Consider the following 14,895-nt stretch of genomic DNA (forward strand, 5'->3'; position numbering starts at 1 on the left):
CCCAGCACAGTGTACCCCAGTACGGTGTACCCCAGTACGGTGTACCCCAGTACGGTGTACCCCAGTACGGTGTACCCCAGTACGGTGTACCCCAGTACGGTTTACCCCAGTACGGTGTACCCCAGTACGGTGTACCCCAGTACGGTGTACCCCAGTACGGTGTACCCCAGTACGGTGTACCCCAGTACGGTGTACCCCAGTACGGTGTACCCCATTACGGTGTACCCCAGTACGGTGTACCCCAGTACAGTGTACCCCAGTACGGTGTACCCCAGTTCGGTGTACCCCAGTACGGTGTACCCCAGTACGGTGTACCCCAGTACGGTGTACCCCAGTACGGTGTACTCCAGTACGGTGTACCCCAGTACGGTGTACCCCAGTACGGTGTATCTCAGTACGGTGTACCCCAGTACGGTGTACCCCAGTACGGTGTATCTCAGTACGGTGTACCCCAGTACGGTGTACCCCAGTACAGTGTACCCCAGTACGGTGTACCCCAGTACGGTGTACCCCAGTACGGTGTACCCCAGTACAGTTTACCCCAGTACGGTGTACCCCAGTACGGTGTACCCCAGTACGGTTTACCCCAGTACGGTGTACCCCAGTACGGTGTACCCCAGTACGGTGTACCTCAGGTTATTGTACCTTCAAAGCTTCAAAGTGTATGAACTAACCTGGCAAACTCCTGATCCCAAGCAGGAGATAAGAAGCGTTTCTTGGAGGAACTTTTTTAAAGTTTCAGTTATTGCCTTTTTCTGAAAAAGTTTCATCAGTTGACATGCCACTAAGTGCCACAATTTTATAACAGGTATGATTGCAGATCTTTCGACGTTACTTTTTAAGAAACAATGATATTATTTTTTATTCACTCATTGAGCTAAAGCTGTGGTGATCTGATTGAGATTACTTCTCTCATAAAGTCATAAAAATGTTCTAACCTCATCTTCAGTCTGACAGTAAATACTCTTGATCGTTACTTCGTTGCTTAACATCTTTTCTTCTGGTGCAATCATTGCTGAAAATTGGATTTATAACATTTATGGTTATTGAGATTCAACTTGTTACTCCTGACAAAATTCCCGTGACCAATGAGTATGACCAACCAATCTCTAGAATTGAACTATTAAATACTGCGGTGACCATATCATTTACATTTGGCCTCACGACGTTAACAAATAAACAAATGTTGATTTTATGGCATGTGCGTTTGAGTATTTAATTTTAAAACTGTAAACATAATCCATACCATACCATAATACATACTATCCGATATAAAAGTTTAAATATGTTTCATGCAGTTTATTTTAAGCACACATTATCAAAGCCAGACCTGTATTTTATCAATTTCTAAATTCCTTAATGAATTTCTAAATACCCATTAAATACCCATTAAATACCCATTAAATACCCATTAAATACCCATTAAATACCCATTAAATACCCATTAAATACTCATTAAATACCCATTAAATACCCATTAAATACCCATTAAATACCCATTAAATACCCATTAAATACCCATGCAAGGCTGGAGTTCTGCAAGAGGATTGTCTGAATTCTGATGTGTCCACGTGAAACTATCGGCCTCGCACGTGGTTTCCTGAAATGGTTTCATGAAAGCAAACATAAATCACCCGAAATGCAAAATTGGGCTTTGTTGGTCGAACAAACCAAAACATTTACTACTTTTCAGATACATAGCGCTAATTGACAGTTTAATCTTACAGTCCGTAGTAGTTACCTCAACTGCATCTTCAACAGCTAAGAAACTTTCTTTACAGAAAACGCTACACTTGCTCCCACCCACAGCTTTACCCTCATCAAGTCCCGAGCAGGTAAAATCCCCGTTCTTGGGGGGACTTAACGGTACACATTGACTACCATCTGAAAATAATATTGGAATGTTTATAAGAAATGTCTTGGGGTAAAACACGGTGTTTTATATCATATACAAATATACGAGGAAAAGTTGCATTTGCATGAGATATTATATTCCATTAATATTTCCCTAAACATCCTTACCATCTGTAACACAAACAGGCGCGTCATTTTCCCAACCATTCTCCACACACCTTATCGGGTTTGTTCCATCCGGAAAGTAGTCTGTTCCACAAGTTACTTGTACTTCCTGGAGAGAATTGGGTTTTATTATTTATACATACATACATGTTACATGGTAAGGTCTCCTCCTAGTCGTTGGAGTGGCCTGCATCACACACATCGCGTTGGCGGCGTAACATATGTCTCCACTGTACTCGGTTGGTAGCCAAAGCTTCTGTTGTGTCGTTGTCGATGTTTTCAACACCTGTAAACTTAGCAGCATCTTCGAGTACGCAGGACTTCCAGTTCTTACGGGGTCTGCCCCTTGACCTCTTTCCATAATTTGGCTTCCAGTTCAACAGAAACCTCGGTAGTCTAGAGTCTGGCATTCTAACTACATGTCCATACCAACGTAGCCTGGCAGCACTGATGAAAGTCTCAACTGACTTGATGCCAGCCCTCCTAAGAACTTCGTCGTTGGTCACATGAAAGAACCATTTAATCCTAAGGATCCTTCTCAAGGAGGTTTGATGGAAAACCTCGAAGCGTTTCATCTGCTTTTTGGTGGTGTTCCAGACTTCAGCTCCATACAACAAGATGGTGAGGACAGCAGCCCTATAGATCCTGATCTTGGTTGGAGTCTTTATAGTTCTGCTATTCCAAATGTTCCAGAGCTGATGAAAGGCGCCATTTGCCTTCTGGATACGGACATCCAGGTCTCTGTTGATTGTCCCATCCCCAAGAGATAGAACGTTCCATGTTCCAAAACGTAAAAACTGTTTGCAATAATTTACTGGGTTGGATTTGTTGGAAGCAGAGTCAACATGGATGATCTGTTGACTAATAAATCTGGTCGGATGACGAGTACCCCCTCTTCTCATCAGGCGACTGGGGTCCCGTAGACTTTGCCCAGCCTCCGTCATGCTGAAACCATCCGTCCTTGAATTGGAAGTAGCACTCCGTCCATTTGATGTGTGTGTTGTTTCAGTAGCGTTGTTATTTGAGGTGGAAGGGATGCTGGCCCTTCGCACCAAGGAGGATTATTTATAGTGCAACTATATTTATAATTATACGTCACAATTTCCACGGATGAATTGAGATCGATATCATAGGTACCTGGCACGTCCTTTTCATTTTTCACGTACAATCAAATTTTCCTACTGATGAGTACTCATGGGTAGATAGTTTCTAATGTGAATAAAATTAGCCGGGGAATAAACGGGTTGGGGGACACCCATATATGGGCATGTTACCAAGGTAACACTAACACTGCCATATAAAGTAATATAATATCGTTTGACTTGGTGTTCTCCTCAATATTTATCCTCCTTGGGCTATAGTGTGCGTGCTGTTCGCTATTGCTCACACCAAACGGCAACCTTGTAAAAGTTTTGTATGGACACCGGTCTCCATCACGATACAAAATTAGGATTGTAGAATTTATTGTATAACTATTAGGAGTGGAAGTAGCGGTGTGGTGCATTAAAGCATTAATAGAGTGACAGCCTACTGATTTAGAGTTGCTTTTAAGTGAGCATAATGGGTATATTTTTGGACCTAAAGGAGCTTTAGTATGACAACTTTAAAATTTGTTCTTTTAATCATTTATCAAATATCAGTTTAAAAATATATAAATCTGGAATTTGTTCACACTGTGAACCAGTCCTATAAAAATGACAAAAACCCTCCTAAATTAAATATTAAAAACGTCTCAATAATGGAAATAGTCATACAAAAAATTTACCAAATTCTTAATATTTTTTTTATCTTAAACTTTTCAAACAATACATATTTATACAAAATTGAATGCTTCTAAATAAACCCAGTTATAAAAGGAGAAAACCGATATAGCCCTAAATTCCACTATCCCAGTATGAAACCCAAATTATGTATTGAAAGAGGGGTAACCAAAACACAGTAGTGTGCAGTAAGAAATACCACACCCGCAATAACATTGGGCCCTAGCAACAAATTAATTAATCAATGAATTAAAACATATAATATTGTATTTATAGAAAATATATCACTCTAAAGGCTCCTTCTCCGAGCTAATGACTCTAAAGTTCCTGATAACATGAACTTTGTCAGGCTCTGCTGTCCTTTTATTTATCAGTTGGTCGACAACTTTCTTGTAGGCTATTCTGTTTGCAGCTGATCTATCAGGAGTGATGTAAACTGAACTAAACCCGTCTACATGTCTTAGTAGCTTAGTCTTGCTCAAGATGGTACGAGCTTGATCTGAGCTTGACAAAATGAATTTCACTGGCCTGACTCGTTCACTTGTGTCCTTTCCAACTCGTTTACATCTCAAAATTTTCGGTTTTTCGTTGAGATGGTCCAACAAAATACCAGATACCTTAGCATCCAGGTTTTCCTCCGTCTCTGGAAGCCCCTTCTAGGGCAACTCTTTTCACTGCAGCTTGGATCTTCTTCGGTGCAAAGGCGTTTTTGCACGTGTTTTTCAACAGAGACGAAAAGGTTTTGATCTCTTTCTGAGCTGCACTTTTCACAGTTCCAATCTCGTCATCCTTCTTCAAAGCTAACTTCTCCTGCAAATCATTGATTTTAGCCATATCTTCTTCTTGCTTGGTGAGTAACTTCTCTTGTAGTTCTATGATTTTGGTCGCATCAGCTATTTTTTCTTTCCTGAACATTCGGTTATCGTCAGCTGTTTCTGTGGCAGATTGTAACAATGGTCCACAATAATTGTTCAGTATCCAGCACATTATTTCTAACCATTCTGATAACCTTTCTCTAGGCACACTTCTCTGGTTCAGTTTATCAAATCGCACATCATCGTTGTGTTCAACTCCGATTTTACTTCTAATCTCCTTGAAAATACTGTCCGTCGCCATGTGTATCTGATTCACATATTCCGTAAGGAACTGGCCATTCTCAACCATAGCATCATCTACCATATCAAAATGTACACTCTGTAGCGGATAAGGCATCGTACACGTTGTACAGAAAATGTACAAACAATGTATACAAATCTGATCTAGTTCTATCTAAGAGAAAAATACCTACCCCTATCCGGATTTTTCCGAAATTCCAAAACCACCCCCCAGCCCCCTCCCTATATTTGCCGGACGTCCTTAGTAGATGGCCCCTTAAGTACTTACATCATTAGTCAAGTAGGGATGTTTGATACTGAGTTTTCCATTTTCTACCGTAAACTCGTCGCAGTCGGTGTTGACAGCTGAACATTTTAAAGTTGGGATGGTAATTGTTTGTTATGTTTTGTTTCATCCTTAAATTTATATTTTTGAATTACTGTTCGTGTTTTTCATTAAAAATGAAACACAGCCTTAGATGTTATTAGATAAATTTAATCAATTTGTAATGTTGTAATTAATTATTTATGCAAAATTACAAACTTTCCTCCTGGATTTTCAAACCTGTGCACTTAGGAGGTTGGCTGTTGAATTTGCCTCCTGCACTGCAGACCACAAAAGGATTCCCTTCCATAGCAAAGTTGTCGTTACAGACATAATTCACTTTGTCTCCATCCTTATAGTTCTCGCCTTCTTCCCTTTCCGAGACAAAGTTTCCTCCAGGAATAACTACTTCTGCCTCCTCAGGGTCACAAGTCTCTAAAAAAGAACCAATTACCATGATTTAAACCCAGAAGCTTTGTGAGCCAGAGCTAATTTGGAAGATCAACGAACTTCACCCAGTGAAAGGATAAGGGTAACAAAAAGATTCGAACCCACCTCTTCTATATTGAAAGGTTAGGGTGGATGGTTTTTTAATCGTATTTATGGAATTGTTACCGTTGTAAAACTTACATTATGACAGTTCAGATGGCGAAAGTTTTATCGAAAATGGACCTGTCATTGTTCTGGAAATAACAATAATAAACAATAATATCTATGACCAATTTAACCATATTAAGAAATGTGGTCGGTGATCCAGTATTGAGCATATGTGCAACTGTGTGAGTTCAGTATTCTAATTGCCCCCTTCAAGCAGCTAAGGTGCGTCTTACTAGCAGTCATGTGACCGAGATCACGTGATAACACCTTTAACTAACTTATTGCCCTGAGGATCAATTGGTACAATGTGTATTGAGGTAAATTGGTCGGGGTATGTTTTATTATATAATATCAGTATTTACACTGAAACATTCAATAGCTTTCCTTAGCTGTTGGAACAGTGAAAGACCAAAATATTAGATGTTAACCCTGAGCAAATTGTAGCTTGTAGTTGTACATTTAATATAATCAATAATACTACATACTACCTTGTCGGACTTTATTTAAACGGACTTTAGTTCATAGTTGGATGCTAGAAGCCCAAGTTTACAATTTACCGCAGAAATTTATCTCGTACCGTTTTAAAACCAGATCTCGGAGAAAGGTTCACCTTAGAGTATTTTAAACCTAATTCTCGGGCAGACGTTTTACAATCTCCGAACAGTGTGACTATATTAGGTACAATCTCCGTACAGTTTGACTATATTGTGTACAATATCCGAACAGTGTTCTGTGCAGCGTACCGTGTTATTGTAGAGTATTCTGTGCAGTGTACCGTGTTACTATAGAGTATTCTGTGCAGTGTACCGTGTTACTATAGACTATAGAGTATTCTGTGCAGTGTACCGTGTTACTATAGAGTATTCTGTGCAGTGTACCGTGTTACTGTAGAGTATTCTGTGCAGTGTACCGTGTTACTATAGAGTATTCTGTGCAGTGTACCGTGTTATCATAGAGTATTCTGTGCAGTGTACCGTGTTACTATAGAGTATTCTGTGCAGTGTACCGTGTTATTGTAGAGTATTCTGTGCAGTGTACCGTGTTACTATAGAGTATTCTGTGCAGTGTACCGTGTTATCATAGAATATTCTGTGCAGTGTACCGTGTTACTATAGAGTATTCTGTGCAGTGTACCGTGTTACTATAGAGTATTCTGTGCAGTGTACCGTGTTACTATAGAGTATTCTGTGCAGTGTACCGTGTTACTATAGAGTATTCTGTGCAGTGTACCGTGTTATTGTAGAATATTCTGTGCAGTGTACCGTGTTACTATACAATATTCTGTGCAGTGTATCGTGTTACTATAGAGTATTCTGTGCAGTGTACCGTGTTACTGTAGAGTATTCTGTGCAGTGTACCGTGTTACAATAGAGTATTCTGTGCAGTGTACCGTGTTACTATAGAATATTCTGTGCAATGTACCGTGTTACTATAGAGTATTCTGTGCAGTGTACCGTGTTACTATAGAGTATTCTGTGCAGTGTACCGTGTTACTGTAGAGTATTCTGTGCAGTGTACCGTGTTTCTATAGAGTATTCTGTGCAATGTACCGTGTTACTGTAGAGTATTCTGTGCAGTGTACCGTCATACCGTGTTACTATAGAGTATTCTGTGCAGTGTACCGTGTTACAATAGAGTATTCTGTGCAGTGTACCGTGTTACTATAGAGTATTCTGTGCAATGTACCGTGTTACTATAGAGTATTTTGTGCAGTGTACCGTGTTACTATAGAGTATTCTGTGCAATGTACCGTGTTACTATAGAGTATTCTGTGCAATGTACCGTGTTACTATAGAGTATTCTGTGCAGTGTACCGTGTTACTATAGAGTATTCTGTGCAGTGTACCGTGTTACTATAGAGTATTCTGTGCAGTGTACCGTGTTACTATAGAGTATTCTGTGCAATGTACCGTGTTACTATAGAGTATTTTGTGCAGTGTACCGTGTTACTATAGAGTATTCTGTGCAATGTACCGTGTTACTATAGAGTATTCTGTGCAATGTACCGTGTTACTATAGAGTATTCTGTGCAGTGTACCGTGTTACTATAGAGTATTCTGTGCAGTGTACCGTGTTACTATAGAGTATTCTGTGCAATGTACCGTGTTACTATAGAGTATTCTGTGCAGTGTACCGTGTTACTATAGAGTATTCTGTGCAGTGTACCGTGTTACTATAGAGTATTCTGTGCAGTGTACCGTGTTACTATAGAGTATTCTGTGCAGTGTACCGTGTTACTATAGAGTATTCTGTGCAGTGTACCGTGTTACTATAGAGTATTCTGTGCAGTGTACCGTGTTACTATAGAGTATTCTGTGCAGTGTACCGTGTTACTATAGAGTATTCTGTGCAGTGTACCGTGTTACTTTAGAGTATTCTGTGCAGTGTACCGTGTTACTATAGAGTATTCTGTGCAATGTACCGTGTTACTATAGAGTATTCTGTGCAGTGTACCGTGTTACTATAGAGTATTCTGTGCAGTGTACCGTGTTACTATAGAGTATTCTGTGCAGTGTACCGTGTTTCTATAGAGTATTCTGTGCAGTGTACCGTGTTACTATAGAGTATTCTGTGCAGTGTACCGTGTTACTATAGAGTATTCTGTGCAGTGTACCGTGTTACTATAGAGTATTCTGTGCAGTGTACCGTGTTACTATAGAGTATTCTGTGCAGTGTACCGTGTTACTATAGAGTATTCTGTGCAGTGTACCGTGTTTCTATAGAGTATTCTGTGCAGTGTACCGTGTTACTATAGAGTATTCTGTGCAGTGTACCGTGTTACTATAGAGTATTCTGTGCAGTGTACCGTGTTACTATAGAGTATTCTGTGCAGTGTACCGTGTTACTATAGAGTATTCTGTGCAGTGTACCGTGTTACTATAGAGTATTCTGTGCAGTGTACCGTGTTACTATAGAGTATTCTGGGCAATGTACCGTGTTACTGTAGAGTATTCTGTGCAGTGTACCGTGTTACTATAGAGTATTCTGTGCAGTGTACCGTGTTACTATAGAGTATTCTGTGCAGTGTACCGTGTTTCTATAGAGTATTCTGTGCAGTGTACCGTGTTACTATAGAGTATTCTGTGCAGTGTACCGTGTTACTATAGAGTATTCTGTGCAGTGTACCGTGTTACTATAGAGTATTCTGTGCAGTGTACCGTGTTACTATAGAGTATTCTGTGCAGTGTACCGTGTTACTGTAGAGTATTCTGTGCAGTGTACCGTGTTACTATAGAGTATTCTGTGCAGTGTACCGTGTTACTATAGAGTATTCTGTGCAGTGTACCGTGTTACTATAGAGTATTCTGTGCAGTGTACCGTGTTACTATAGAGTATTCTGTGCAATGTACCGTGTTACTGTAGAGTATTCTGTGCAGTGTACCGTGTTACTATAGAATATTCTGTGCAGTGTACCGTGTTACTATAGAGTATTCTGTGCAATGTACCGTGTTACTATAGAGTATTCTGTGCAGTGTACCGTGTTACTATAGAGTATTCTGTGCAGTGTACCGTGTTACTATAGAGTATTCTGTGCAGTGTACCGTGTTACAATAGAGTATTCTGTGCAGTGTACCGTGTTTCTATAGAGTATTCTGTGCAGTGTACCGTGCTACTATAGAGTATTCTGTGCAGTGTACCGTGTTACTATAGAGTATTCTGTGCAGTGTACCGTGTTACTATAGAGTATTCTGTGCAGTGTAAACTGTAAACTTGGGCTTATAGCATCCAACTATGAACTAAAGTCCGTTTAAATAAAGTCCGACAAGGTAGTATGTAGTATTATTGATTATATTAAATGTACAACTACAAGCTACAATTTGCTCAGGGTTAACATCTAATATTTTGGTCTTTCACTGTTCCAACAGCTAAGGAAAGCTATTGAATGTTTCAGTGTAAATTATTAAATCAAAGTTCTAAACAAGGGATAGTTTTAAAAAACAACGCCCAAGTCTAATCTTTCCCTAAAACAAAAACTAAAAATTAAAAACTTCATTGCAAATTCCGCCAATATCTCTTGTCATAACTCAAATTACGGAGATAATGCAGGTCAAAGATATTATTTAAATAAAGATTTCTTTTACACAAATCATGCACAATCAGCGAGAATAGATTGCTTTGGGGTCTTCCTCTTCTCCCTGGTAAGTCCAGTGTATTGATGGCAAAAATGAGGGAAGAAAACGCTGGTCCGTCAATAGGACCCCGCAAAACATGTCCTAACATTCTCCACCGACTACGGGCCACTTTTTCTGACAATGGTTCAGCATTGCAGCGTTTATACAAGTTTTTGTTGGAGATGACTCCTGGGTACTTTATATTCAAAATAGTGCGAAGATGTCTGCGGTGAACAACATCTAGTTTTTCAAGGATTATTTTGGGGACGGCCCAACAGGATGAGTTGTACATAAGAACCGATACGACTAAAGCATTATACAGTATTAGACGTTTGTTTAGGGGCAGTTTATCACTCCAGGCCTTCTTGTAATTGTTAAAGGCAGCATATCCCAGGTTTATGCGACGCTGAATATCAGCTTTGCTACACAAGACGGACCCTAGAGTGATACTTTTCCTCCATGCTTCATTCAGTGTAAATACTGATATTATATAATAAAACATACCCCGACCAATTTACCTCAATACACATTGTACCAATTGATCCTCAGGGCAATAAGTTAGTTAAAGGTGTTATCACGTGATCTCGGTCACATGACTGCTAGTAAGACGCACCTTAGCTGCTTGAAGGGGGCAATTAGAATACTGAACTCACACAGTTGCACATATGCTCAATACTGGATCACCGACCACATTTCTTAATATGGTTAAATTGGTCATAGATATTATTGTTTATTATTGTTATTTCCAGAACAATGACAGGTCCATTTTCGATAAAACTTTCGCCATCTGAACTGTCATAATGTAAGTTTTACAACGGTAACAATTCCATAAATACGATTAAAAAACCATCCACCCTATTGAAAGGTATAAGATGTGAAAACCAGAACAACAATAAAATTAAAAAATTGTAAGTTTTTTGGGTAACATTTAATAGAAAATTTACAAAACAAGTATCGTTCAATTACCTTCACAATCTGACTCATCTGAGCCATCATCACACTGAACTTCTCCGTCACAAACAAAAGAATTTTCCAAACATCTTTTACGATCAGCGCATGTGAACTGTTCTTCCCGACAAGAGATATCTGTTGGGTCTTAAGAGAAGTTTATCATTATTGAATTATGGATCATCACAGAATTATAAAGTTATAATACACTTTTGTGGATATTTTATACAACCCGGATTGCTTGGTGGAGAAATATATAACAATACATATATACACTTAAATTCATTATGAAGAATTTTGTATTGGTCAGATAGTGGACAACCCTATCAGTCGGTGTCTCGGCCATATTTAATTATGAGAAGTTCAAATTGAAAAAATTGGATCGTTCACTATATTGTCAGTCCTGGGAGACTTCAAATTTTGTGTAGCTAAGTAAGTGTGCTGACATCAACTGTATAAGAATAATATATAATACTGCATTATCGGAACTTTATTTTATTGGACATTGAAAAGCATAAAATTTATCAACCAGAGCAACCACAACAACCACAACAATTAAATTAAAATATCTTAAGTTTTATAGAGGCAAATTTAGTATAAAATTCAAAAAACAGGTATAAATCAATTACCTTCACAATCTGATTCATCTGAGCCATCATCACACTGAACTTCTCCGTCACAAACAAAAGAATTCTCCAAACATCTTTTACGATCAGCGCATGTGAACTGTTCTTCCCGACAAGAGATATCTGTTGGGTCTTAAGAGAAGTTTATCATTATTGAATTATGGATCATTACAGAATTATAATAAACTTTTGTGGATATTTTATACAACCCGGATTGCTTGGTGGAGAAATATATAACAATACATATATACACTTAAATTCATTATGAAGAATTTTGTATTGGTCAGATAGTGGACAACCCTTCCAGTCGGTGTATCAGCCATATTTAATCGTGAGATGTGAAACAATTGGATCGTTCAGTATATTGTCAGTCCTGGGAGACTTCAAATTTTGTGTAGCTTAGTAAGTGTGCTGACATCAACTGTATAAGAATAAAATATAATAATGCATTATCGGAACTTTATTTTAGTGGTCATTGGAAAGCATAAAATTTATCAACAAGATTAACCACAACAATTGAATTAAAAAATCTTAAGTATTATAGAGTCAAATTTAATACAAAATTTAAAAAACTGGTATGATTCAATTACCTTCACAATCTGATTCATCTGAGCCATCATCACACTGAACTTCTCCGTCACAAACAAATGAATTCTCCAAACATCTTTTACGATCAGCGCATGTGAACTGTTCTTCCCGACAAGAGATATCTGTTGGGTCTTAAGAGAAGTTTATCATTATTGAATTATGGATCATTACAGAATTATAATACACTTTTGTGGATATTTTATACAACCCGGATTGCTTGGTGGAGACATATATAACAATACATATATACACTTAAATTCATTATGAAGAATTTTGTATTGGTCAGATAGTGGACAACCCTTCCAGTCGGTGTATCGGCCATATTTAATTATGAGAAGTTCAAGGTGAAACAATTGGATTGTTCACTATATTTTCAGTCCTGGGAGACTTCAAATTCAGTGTAGCTAAGTAAGCTTGTGCTCATATCAACTGTATAAGAATAAAATATAATAATGCATTATCGGAACTTTATTTTAGTGGTCATTGGAAAGCATAAAATTTATCAACCAGAGCAACCACAACAACCACAACAATTAAATTAAAAAATTTAAGTTTTATAGAGGCAAATTTAGTATAAAATTCAAAAAACAGGTATAAATCAATTACCTTCACAATCTGATTCGTCTGAGCCATCATCACACTGAACTTCTCCGTCACAAACAAAAGAATTCTCCAAACATCTTTTACGATCAGCGCATGTGAACTGTTCTTCCCGACAAGAGATATCTGTTGGGTCTTAAGAGAAGTTTATCATTATTGAATTATGGATCATCACAGAATTATAAAGTTATAATAAACTTTTGTGGACATTTTATACAACCCGGATTGCTTGGTGGAGAAATATATAAAGATATAACAATACATATATACACTTAAATTCACTATGAAGAATTTTGTATTGGTCAGATAGTGGACAACCCTTTAATAGTCGGTGTGTCGGCCATATTTAATCGTGAGAAGTTCAAGGTGAAACAATTGGATCGTTCAGTATATTGTCAGTCCTGGGAGACTTCAAATTTTGTGTAGCTAAGTAAGTGTGCTGACATCAACTGTATAAGAATAATATATAATACTGCATTATCGGAACTTTATTTTAGTGGACATTGAAAAGCATAAAATTTATCAACCAGAGCAACCACAACAACCACAACAATTAAATTAAAAAATTTAAGTTTTATAGAGGCAAATTTAGTATAAAATTCAAAAAACAGGTATAAATCAATTACCTTCACAATCTGATTCATCTGAGCCATCATCACACTGAACTTCTCCGTCACAAACAAAAGAATTTTCCAAACATCTCTTACGATCAGCGCATGTGAACTGTTCTTCCCGACAAGAGATATCTGTTGGGTCTTAAGAGAAGTTTATCATTATTGAATTATGGATCATCACAGAATTATAAAGTTATAATAAACTTTTGTGGACATTTTATACAACCCGGATTGCTTGGTGGAGAAATATATAAAGATATAACAATACATATATACACTTAAATTCACTATGAAGAATTTTGTATTGGTCAGATAGTGGACAACCCTTTAATAGTCGGTGTGTCGGCCATATTTAATCGTGAGAAGTTCAAGGTGAAACAATTGGATCGTTCAGTATATTGTCAGTCCTGGGAGACTTCAAATTTTGTGTAGCTAAGTAAGTGTGCTGACATCAACTGTATAAGAATAATATATAATACTGCATTATCGGAACTTTATTTTAGTGGACATTGAAAAGCATAAAATTTATCAACCAGAGCAACCACAACAACCACAACAATTAAATTAAAAAATTTAAGTTTTATAGAGGCAAATTTAGTATAAAATTCAAAAAACAGGTATAAATCAATTACCTTCACAATCTGATTCGTCTGAGCCATCATCACACTGAACTTCTCCGTCACAAACAAAAGAATTCTCCAAACATCTTTTACGATCAGCGCATGTGAACTGTTCTTCCCGACAAGAGATATCTGTTGGGTCTTAAGAGAAGTTTATCATTATTGAATTATGGATCATCACAGAATTATAAAGTTATAATAAACTTTTGTGGACATTTTATACAACCCGGATTGCTTGGTGGAGAAATATATAAAGATATAACAATACATATATACACTTAAATTCACTATGAAGAATTTTGTATTGGTCAGATAGTGGACAACCCTTTAATAGTCGGTGTGTCGGCCATATTTAATCGTGAGAAGTTCAAGGTGAAACAATTGGATCGTTCAGTATATTGTCAGTCCTGGGAGACTTCAAATTTTGTGTAGCTAAGTAAGTGTGCTGACATCAACTGTATAAGAATAATATATAATACTGCATTATCGGAACTTTATTTTAGTGGACATTGAAAAGCATAAAATTTATCAACCAGAGCAACCACAACAACCACAACAATTAAATTAAAAAATCTTGAGTTTTATAGAGTCATATTGAATACAAAATTAAAAAACAGGTATGATTCAATTACCTTCACAATCTGATTCATCTGAGCCATCATCACACTGAACTTCTCCGTCACAAACAAAAGAATTCTCCAAACATCTTTTACGATCAGTGCATGTGAACTGTTCTTCCCGACAAGAGATATCTGTTGGGTCTTAAAAGAAGTTTATCATTATTGAATTATGGATCATTACAGAATTATAATAAACTTTTTTGTGGATATTTTATACAACCCGGATTGCTTGGTGGAGAAATATATACAATACTACCACAAAAATTTTTTTATGGAAAACCCCCGATCTGCGGTAGATCGGCAAGCTAAGCAACCACTTGGGCCTCCGCCGAGCTGCAAAGGATTGACATCGTGAATCAACCAGCCGTACAT

At 37.6% G+C, this 14,895-nt stretch overlaps 1 protein-coding gene across 1 annotated transcript in view; it reads right to left on the reverse strand.

Moving 5' to 3' along the window:
* Nucleotides 1–14,895, reverse strand: part of LOC134821552 (low-density lipoprotein receptor-related protein 1B-like) — a 108,349-nt gene extending 93,454 nt beyond the window's left edge. The window contains exons 1-8 of the mRNA XM_063832258.1: nucleotides 14,838–14,895; nucleotides 14,536–14,664; nucleotides 13,916–14,044; nucleotides 13,296–13,424; nucleotides 12,676–12,804; nucleotides 12,072–12,200; nucleotides 11,485–11,613; nucleotides 10,874–11,002 (exon numbers count right to left, since the gene is read on the reverse strand). Coding sequence (XP_063688328.1) covers nucleotides 10,874–11,002; nucleotides 11,485–11,613; nucleotides 12,072–12,200; nucleotides 12,676–12,804; nucleotides 13,296–13,424; nucleotides 13,916–14,044; nucleotides 14,536–14,664; nucleotides 14,838–14,895 — 961 coding nt within the window. The remainder of the gene's footprint in view (nucleotides 1–10,873; nucleotides 11,003–11,484; nucleotides 11,614–12,071; nucleotides 12,201–12,675; nucleotides 12,805–13,295; nucleotides 13,425–13,915; nucleotides 14,045–14,535; nucleotides 14,665–14,837) is intronic.

Source organism: Bolinopsis microptera, chromosome 10 (genome assembly GCF_026151205.1).
Source record: "Bolinopsis microptera isolate Bmic1 chromosome 10, MBARI_Bmic_1.0, whole genome shotgun sequence".
Classification (NCBI taxonomy): Eukaryota; Metazoa; Ctenophora; class Tentaculata; order Lobata; family Bolinopsidae; genus Bolinopsis; species Bolinopsis microptera.